Below are 8,657 nucleotides of genomic sequence, written 5' to 3'. Positions count from 1 at the left end.
ATAACGGATAGCGTGTTGCGTTCATTTTTTGGCCATATTAGACTATATCCATCCTTGATATTTACACAGTGAGTTGAACATCTCCCAGCACAACTCCACTAATTGATGGTGAAGGAAAAACATGCACAGACCACCAACAGTAAGGACTTCATGAATGGTTACTCCAGGACTGACTTTGCCAAGCAGAATCCAGAGACTCCTTCTCCTTGAGTTCCGAAAAGTTCTCTTTGATATAATTTTATATCAGAATGGACTTATACAAAATGATAATACATTTATTGTGTCATCTACAGCAGTTTACATGTTAAAAACAATTTCTCAGAACACACAAAAAAAAAAAAAGTTAGAAACCAGCAATTGATAAATGTTTTTCCACCTCGTAACAAAGCTGTATAACCCCATATCCCATTACCAGTTAAACCAGTTTTGACCCCCCAAAAAAGATAAGTATTAGACCCAACAGGCCAGTATGTTTGTACCTTGACACAGTCAAAAGCCAAAATACAACTTTCCACATGATAAGATCTCAGAGCTACGGGATATTTTGTTGCCACTAAATTGACAAAAAGAAGGGGAGAAGAATGAACACGCTAAGTATTTGTTTTTACAGATTGTATTGGTATACAAAGGCCTCTTCAAACTTTTCTGCAAGGACAAAGTCCATCAGAAAAGGCAAATTCCAGAAGCCTAAGTCATTTCAGACACTAGAGAGTGTCACACATTGTCATATCACACAGTAATTCTTCACATGGATGAATTCCCCCAAAGAAAGCCAATGGGAATTTGTGATATTAATCGTAAGAAAGTGAAAGGATCACAAGGTTCAAAACATTGTTTAAGCTCTGCTGGTGAGTTTCCATACACAAAGTTCAATGTGTATTTAGCCAAATGTAGTTTATTACTACAGATATGTATGGAGTTTACCATCAGATCATCATTAACTGTTATCTCACACTCCGTATCTTCCCAACATTATTCTTAAGTACAATTCTGAACAGTCTGCACGTGCCCAACTCCTAACATGTCTTTTTTCACTGCATGTGTGCTATATACCATGATTTACTTTTTTTCTGGACACAGAAACTCATATCACATGACCACGATCAGACAGAGAGCAAATGATTTTATATGCTCTAATTTCTTTGGAAGCTTTGTTCATATGATAAAACCTCAAGACTGGAAAAGAGAGTCTTAGTAACGTGAAATCACGCACTCAAAGCGGGGAGAAGTTTAATTTGTTGAACAATAGCAGGATTTAATAGTCCTTGTGATTAGAGATGACTGATAGTAGTCATGCTCTCCTTGACAGCTCTTCTCCACCACATTTTTCAGAGTATACGTTCAATTGGAGGCACTGAGGACTTCATCACAGACTGAATGGTGCTATATGCAGAAAGCTGAGAAACTCCGTACAGTCATGCAGATTTGAAGAAAACAGCTCATAACAACTCACCATCAGCTTTCAGCAGGTTTTCAATCTTTTTTTGGTCTGTGGGAGCCTTTAAGTAATCACGGGTAAGACAAAGGTCCTTCAGAAACCTTACAAATGTCCATTGCTATATATAATGTATGAATTTATATTCCTTAATGATCCTCCACTGACACTTCATAAACAGAATATGGACTCTGAAATCTCCACTAACTGACTACGACTGCCATAAGCAATTATCTCTGAAACACTATTGAGAAATAATTTAAACCAACAGCTTTGATGAGTTCCTGACCAGTCAGTCTGATCTAGTGGTTGGCAACCCTGCCCACAGCAGGGGGGTTGGAATCAGATGACTTTTGAGGTCCCTTCCAACCCAAGCCATTCGATGACTCTATGACTTTATGTGAAATAAAGCTGTTCATATTTAAGGAAGTGTGAAATGAATTGGAGGCAAGACTAGTTTGAACAAGAGCAAAAGCAAGCCATGAGTTATTTCAATTTGGAAATCAGAAAAATGTTTCTCACTGCCAGGAGTTTTATAGTAACTTTCCAATGAGTGTGGAAGGTGAGAAAAATAAAATGGTTACTGAATTTTAAAAGGGAAGGTTGATACTGACAGTGTCAAAAAGAGACAGATGTGGGCATGCAGGTGGCCAACAGTTTACCGTAAGTCAGCAATGTGCCCTGGCAGCCAAGAAGGCCAATGGTACCTTAGTTGACCAATGGTTGACCAACAGTTGACCAAGCATTGACTGGTGGTTAACCATGAGCCAGCAATGTGCCCTGGTGGCCAAGAAGGTCCATGGTTCTTGGCATGCATTATACAGAGCATGGCCAGCAGGACAAGGAAGGTGATTCTCCCCTCTGCTCTGCTTGGGGAGGCCACATCTGGACCACTGCACTCAGTGCTGGGCTCCCCAGTTCCAGGCAGACAGGGAACTGCTGGAAAGAGGCCAGTGGAAGGCTGCAAAGATAGTGGGGACCTGGAGCAACTCCTGATGACAGAACAGGCTGAGAGCCCTTGTGCTGTGCACCTAGAGAAGGTTGAGAGGGATCTGATCAGTTCCGATCAGTATCTGAAGGGTGGAGATCAAATAGATGGGACCAGGCTCTTCTTACCACTGCCCAGTGATAGAACAAAGGGCAATGGGCGTAAACTGGAACATAGGAAATTCCATGTGAATGTGAGGAAAACTTTACTGTGAGGGTGACAGCACTGGCACAGGCTGCCCAAAGAGGTGGTGAAATCGCCTTCTCTGGAGATATTCAAGACCCATTTGGACACCAACCCATGCAACCTTCTTAAAGGAATTGCTTTACGGAGGGTTGGACTGAGGATCTCCAGAGGTCCCTTCCAACACCTACAATTCTGTGATTCTCTACTATTCCATATTGGCCAAAATATAATTGCTCCACCTGGCACAAATGTAGTTGGAAACAGAAAGTGGCCTGCAAAAAAACCTGTTGAAGTCATTCCCCTGGGCTGTGGAGCACCTAGAGATCCATTTCTCTATCATTAATATATCAGTTATCATATTATTGGTAAAAACTGCTGGATCTCAGGCAAAAAAAGTCCATTCATGAAGGCTGATGATCCATACCCTTCTTGTTACTTCTGAAGAGGACTGAGAACCCAGTTGTGCTCTGAGTAAGTGATTAAGGAGTTGCTCTACTCCTCTATCTGGAAGGTTTTTCCTACTTGCCATTGACGATGGAGAAAGTCCAAGGAGAATTCATTTTTACAGGGGTAATCTCAAATTATCAGCCAAGTCGCTTCCTGCCCACTTCTGTCATTTAGTAAGTAGAACTAAGTATGTGGTTGCCACACTTAGTTCTTTTGTTTCTGTGATGAACAGCTGCTGAGAAGGAGGAGGTGGGCACCAAGTACAACACGTGAATTTAACTGCTTCCATCTTTCTCCCTTTTCCCACCACCACATTTTAACACCTGTTTTTCAGATCCAAGTACTTACACAAAGCAGAGTAATTTGGGTACATTTCTTCTATGAAATAAAAGCACCCACAACTGAACACATACAGGTGAAGGAAGAAAGAGCTGAAGTCACCAGGCAACAAGGAAACAAGCCTTTGAACGTATCTTAGTTTTCTTTTTGGGATGTTAATTGTTCTGTCATATCAGCACTCCACATCAAAAAGTCAATAATAAAACAGTAAATACTCACAAAAGATGCAGTACAGCAGGCTTTTGAACAGTTACAAAAACAAAGAAAATTAGACTAGATATACATTATGGACATGGTAGAAAAAATGGCTCAAGGAGCACTGCACACTTTTGTTTCTCTTTTAATTACATACTGTTAATAACGTATGCCTTTCCAGCTCCAAAATATATTTCACAGTGAAAATCAAACAAAGCACTGTTGCACTCAATCGATATTTACAGACACCTAGAAGCAAACCACCTTTGGGTTTCTTCCATTCTGGAATGAAGAGACATGGCAGCCACTGTGAGAGGTGGCTGCACGCATCCAACATTTCAGCTTACATTCAACATAAAGATTTCTGAGAGAGCAATTTGTGCGATGGCATCAGAACCTGGTTTAAGATAACTCTGTACACCTGGAGCATGATCTTTCCAGTAACAATGAAAAAGTCAGACTGACTAAGGGGAACAAGGCCAGGCTGGATGTGGCTCTGGGCAGCCTGGTCTGGTGGCTGGCAACCCTGCCCATGGCAGGGGGGTTGAAACTAGATGATCTTTGAGGTCTTTTTCAACACAGGCCATTCTATGATTCTATGAACAGTTTTTGCAAGCATATCAATACTTTCAATAAAAAGAAATAATAGAAGGGCTTGTTTGTATAATATAGTATATATTAGATATGTAGAGATACATTAGTTCTTCTCATAAATTCAGTGCTGGTGAAAGGTACCAAGGACTTCAATTTGTACAATGAACAGTAAACATAGGGATTGCAACGGCAGAAATTTCCTCTCCACTGCCCTCCAACTCGCCTTGCTCCAGAGCACTGGCTCTGTAAGAGGCAAGTCCAGGTCTTTGGAACTATTCAGACCTTGGCCTCTCCTGCTGAGAATGCAAAAACAATGATAGCAGCAGTAATACTGTGCTGAAGCCAAACTCCAAGCCAAATCGAAGTGGCTTTGTTCTACAATAGCAATGTTTTTCTGCGCTGATTCTAACATAGCTGAGGACCTGGTCTCCATTGTGCATGACTGAAAGGTGGTTTTGGTGTTGTGGACACATGCCCATAAGGCACTGGACTGAGATCCACCAACTCAAATTTCAGAGCACTGCAGAACAGGAAGGAAAACAGCAGAATCCAAAAGGAAGCTCAGAAAAAGCCTCAATCAAATAAAATGATATAAAACAAAGTCAAATAAAACTCAAAATGAAAATTATAAAATACACATACTTGCTCTGGACTGAAACATGGAAAAATTCTCCAACCAGAGACATTTCAAAGTTATTTCTTTTTTTTTTCCCCCCGAAGTTTTGAATTTATTAATGCTTGAAAATTAGCCACCACCTCATATTCATGCAAAATATACTTTTAGGAATTTTTTTTTTAATAATACACTCACAATATTGTCAATATAACTCTTTGTGAAAGGCCGTACTACAGAAAATACAAAACTAAATATTATATGCTCATCTAATATTAGATAATTCATTTCCCAAGTCCCGAGTACTCATTTACCTGATAGATCTGACTTCCTCTTCAGTGTCCTTCTGGCATGCAAAGAGTTCCTTGGAGAACTCTATCACATAGCTTTTAGCAGAATCTAATGGGACAGGAAACTGATCTATCAGCTAAAATACTTCAGAGATTTTTTTGCACATGATCTGGAAGAGGAGGAAGGATTCTGCTCTCAGAGCAGCACGACTTGCAGAAAAGGTATTTCTACCATCTAACTTCCATTTAGGTGTAAGTAAAGTGACTTATATTTTTTTGCTGGTCCTCTGTGCCAGGGTAGATTGCATCTGACTGAAACGCAAATGTCTTGAAAGAGAATGATCCTGTACTGACGTGAAGTCAATCTCAACACTTCTGCCTGTTTCAAATTATTTTTACATTCATTTACTCTGCTACAACCAAGAGCAGAGTGTGTCCCATAAAGCACTATGTAAGAGTTAAGTATTATAATTAATACTTCTTTTGCAACTTTCTGACCCTTTTTTTCCTTTTAAAAAAATAAGGAAACTATTGTTATTCTTAAAAACCTGTACTTAAAATGATATTAAAACTTCATTTTTACCCAAACTAACAAAAACCAGTGAAATTAAAACTCCAGCTTATAGTAACCATTCTCTTTTCCTTTTTGTTGTTGTTGTTGTTGTTGTTCCCATGATCAAGCTCCAAAGAACAAGCCTGAATTTTAAATTTCCTGGTTACTATTAGTTCCAGTTCATACCTTCACATTTAAAATGTCATTTTTTTTTTAATATATGCACACACACACACACACACATATATATAGATATATATATGTATATCAGTTCATAAATCCAAAATGAAGAGAGAGCTAGTACGGTTATCAAAGCCTTTATGAGCTGTATAAAGACTTGTTAAGAATTGACATCATCGACATTTGACTGAAGTAGATGTGCACCAGTCGTGGCTTTAACTACAAGGCAAAGTTGGAAAGAATGTTTTAGGTTTTCAAAGAGAAACAGTAAGAACATCAATGTTAAAACGAATTATCCAAAGAGAGAGAAAAACGCCAGATGTGGGAAGTCATCCAAAGGCTTCATCCTTTCTTTCCATAGCATCTCACTGTTCAGTTTGATTGCTCAGCAAAAGCAGACTTTTACCTTCCAAGATGATTGTGCCAGATCCCTTTCGTGCCTCTAGCAGAGAAGAACCAGGACACGCAGAAGTCAGCCAGGTTGCAAAGGCACCACGACGCGTGACAGTACTACACAAAAACATGCTGTGTTTGGACATGGATGCAAAAGGTTCACGGTTATCTGGAGGGAAACACTGTCTTGGAACTGACTTTTGTTCTTAAAGTGGGAAGGAAGGGTTATTTTTATTATTCAAACAATTCAGTCAATCCATCCATCAACTCTCAGTCAACCACTGCCAAAAATATAGATATATCTCAACTACATGGCCCTTTTAGAAAACTCACAGCTTAGCTAGAACATAAAGCATTCTCAGAAGCATCCTTGGGTATGGAAAAAGTCAGCTGATCCCATCGGTCTTGCCTGGAGTTCCCCCATTGACTGATGACAGCTGTACAGCTTTACATTGGCACAGCAGTTCCTTTAAGCCCACTGGGTATGTCTAACTGAATCCAATCACGAAGTTAATGTTCTGGTGTTCTTCCTGAACTGGCTGGTATGATAACTCAAGCATGTTAGCTCCATCCTAAGACTCAGAAAAGAAACACTGCGGAAATTCACATGCCGAAAGTCAGGTGACGGGTTAAGATACGTTCGACTAGGAAAAAAAGAATGCAAATACAAAACTAAATGAAAATCAGTTTGAAAAATAACCATTATGTCCATTCACGGATTAGGATCGGTTTGGCAACCAAAGATCAAAACTGCACAGCAATCACTTGTTACTTTTGACTGACAACGGATTACTTGCAGATGCTCTGAAATGTGTATCACTGAGCAAGTGGGCTTGGCCTGTTTTTATCTTTTAAATATTTTTTCCATTAATGGCATCGAGTACAGTTGTGTATTTACAGTGATTGTTAAAAAGATATATATATACACTTCCTTCACTTTGTTCACCTCTACAAACATCAAGAATGTTCTGGAGGTAAGGGAAGGGAAAGGGAGAGGGAAAGGGAGAAGGAGGGGGAGGAGGGAAGGGAAGGGAAGGGAAGGGAAGGGAAGGGAAGGGAAGGGAAGGGAAGGGAAGGGAAGGGAAGGGAAGGGAAGGGAAGGGAAGGGAAGGGAAGGGAAGGGAAGGGAAGGGAAGGGAAGGGAAGGGAAGGGAAGGGAAGGGAAGGGAGAATGGGAGAGATGAGGGGAAGGGGAGGGGAAGGGGAGGGAAGAGAGAAGAGAATGGGAGAGGAGAAGAGGGGAAGGGGAGGGGAAGGGGAGGGGAGGGAAGGAAGCCTACACCACCACCAAAACGATGTTTATTTTTTTTGTTTTCTTTTTAAAGTGATGGTTTTTGGTTTGCTTGTTGATTGATTTGTTTTCCTTAGCTGCTCATGTCGCTAGATTCTCCGCATTTATGCTGGACATCCGAATCTGAGAGCTGCTCTTGCTCAGAATGGAGAGTTGTGTCCCCCCGTTCACTCCGCTGCTCGCTAGAGAAGGATGACGATGTTTGAAATCCACAGCAAAATACCGGTTGACTTTCCAGCTCCTCCATTTTCTCTTTATTTCTGATTGCACCTTTAGGGAGAAACTTCAAAAGGTCATTTTTTATGTACTTAGCCGCTCGAGGACATGCTGACAAGTTATCAAGTTCAGAAAAAAAAGAAAAAAAAAGAGCAATTTTGAAGGCTATTATTAAACTCCTTACTTCAGAGAAACCTACAGTGATTTCTGCATGTCCGAAAGAGTGCCAGGCATGATGTGGGGAAAGCAGCCTGGGTTCTGAGTTTCTGACTTCAGATAACTTAGGATCAGCCCATAGGTACTTAGAAGTTGTGCTTGGTACTAACCCAAACATGGTTTTTGAGTTAGCTTTCTGAAAACAATTATCTCATTTTCATCAGTGGCTAGAGGCAAGCACGTAACAAAGAGCCAAAGATGATGAATAGTAATCAAATAACCTGCCCAGAAAGGTCTCTCACCTGCAGTTAACGGATGCATGCCTACTGAAAACTTTGCCTGCTGTGTTCAGCTCACCTCTAAGTAGACAACAGCTCTTGGGTCCATGTATGAAATACTCCTTTCCCTGAAGCTTTTTTTTATGGGCACAGTAAATCACGCACAGTAATTTGTGTTCAGATGTCCAGTTAGAAAATTAATAAAAACAAAACCAAAAATTAATAAACACTTTGATATTTTTTCTGCTTTTCATTTATCACTGATTTCCTGATGATCTTTCTAGGTGAACACGTGTACGTAAGTACAGAAGATAATAAGGACTTAACATAAGAAAGATTGTACTGGCTTGGACCAACATGTACTCATTTGGTTACTCATTTCCAATGGTATCCAGTAGCATATTTAGGAAGGAAATAACGTAAGAACTGACAAATGTGGAGATATCCTCCTAACATTTTTTTCCAGCCTTCAATGAGCTTGTGTATCAAAACCTCTTTTTCCC

The 8,657-nt window shown here is 40.1% G+C and overlaps 1 protein-coding gene across 6 annotated transcripts in view; it reads right to left on the bottom strand.

The window, feature by feature from the left end:
- Positions 1-249: 249 nt before the first annotated feature.
- The window catches only part of ADCYAP1R1 (ADCYAP receptor type I), a 136,588-nt gene continuing 128,180 nt past the window's right edge, over positions 250-8,657 (bottom strand). For 3 of the 6 annotated variants that reach the window (XM_010712229.2, XM_010712231.2, XM_010712233.2), the window contains one exon: positions 250-7,787. In XM_010712229.2, coding sequence (XP_010710531.1) covers positions 7,578-7,787 — 210 coding nt within the window. In that variant the 3' untranslated portion in view covers positions 250-7,577. The remainder of the gene's footprint in view (positions 7,788-8,657) is intronic. The other 3 variants (XM_085226835.1, XM_010712230.2, XM_010712232.2) reach the window with 1 other exon arrangement.

The sequence above is a fragment of the Meleagris gallopavo genome, chromosome 6, assembly GCF_905368555.1.
Source record: "Meleagris gallopavo chromosome 6, MGAL_WU_HG_1.1, whole genome shotgun sequence".
Classification (NCBI taxonomy): Eukaryota; Metazoa; Chordata; class Aves; order Galliformes; family Phasianidae; genus Meleagris; species Meleagris gallopavo.
This window is presented reverse-complemented; position numbering and strand designations above follow the sequence as displayed.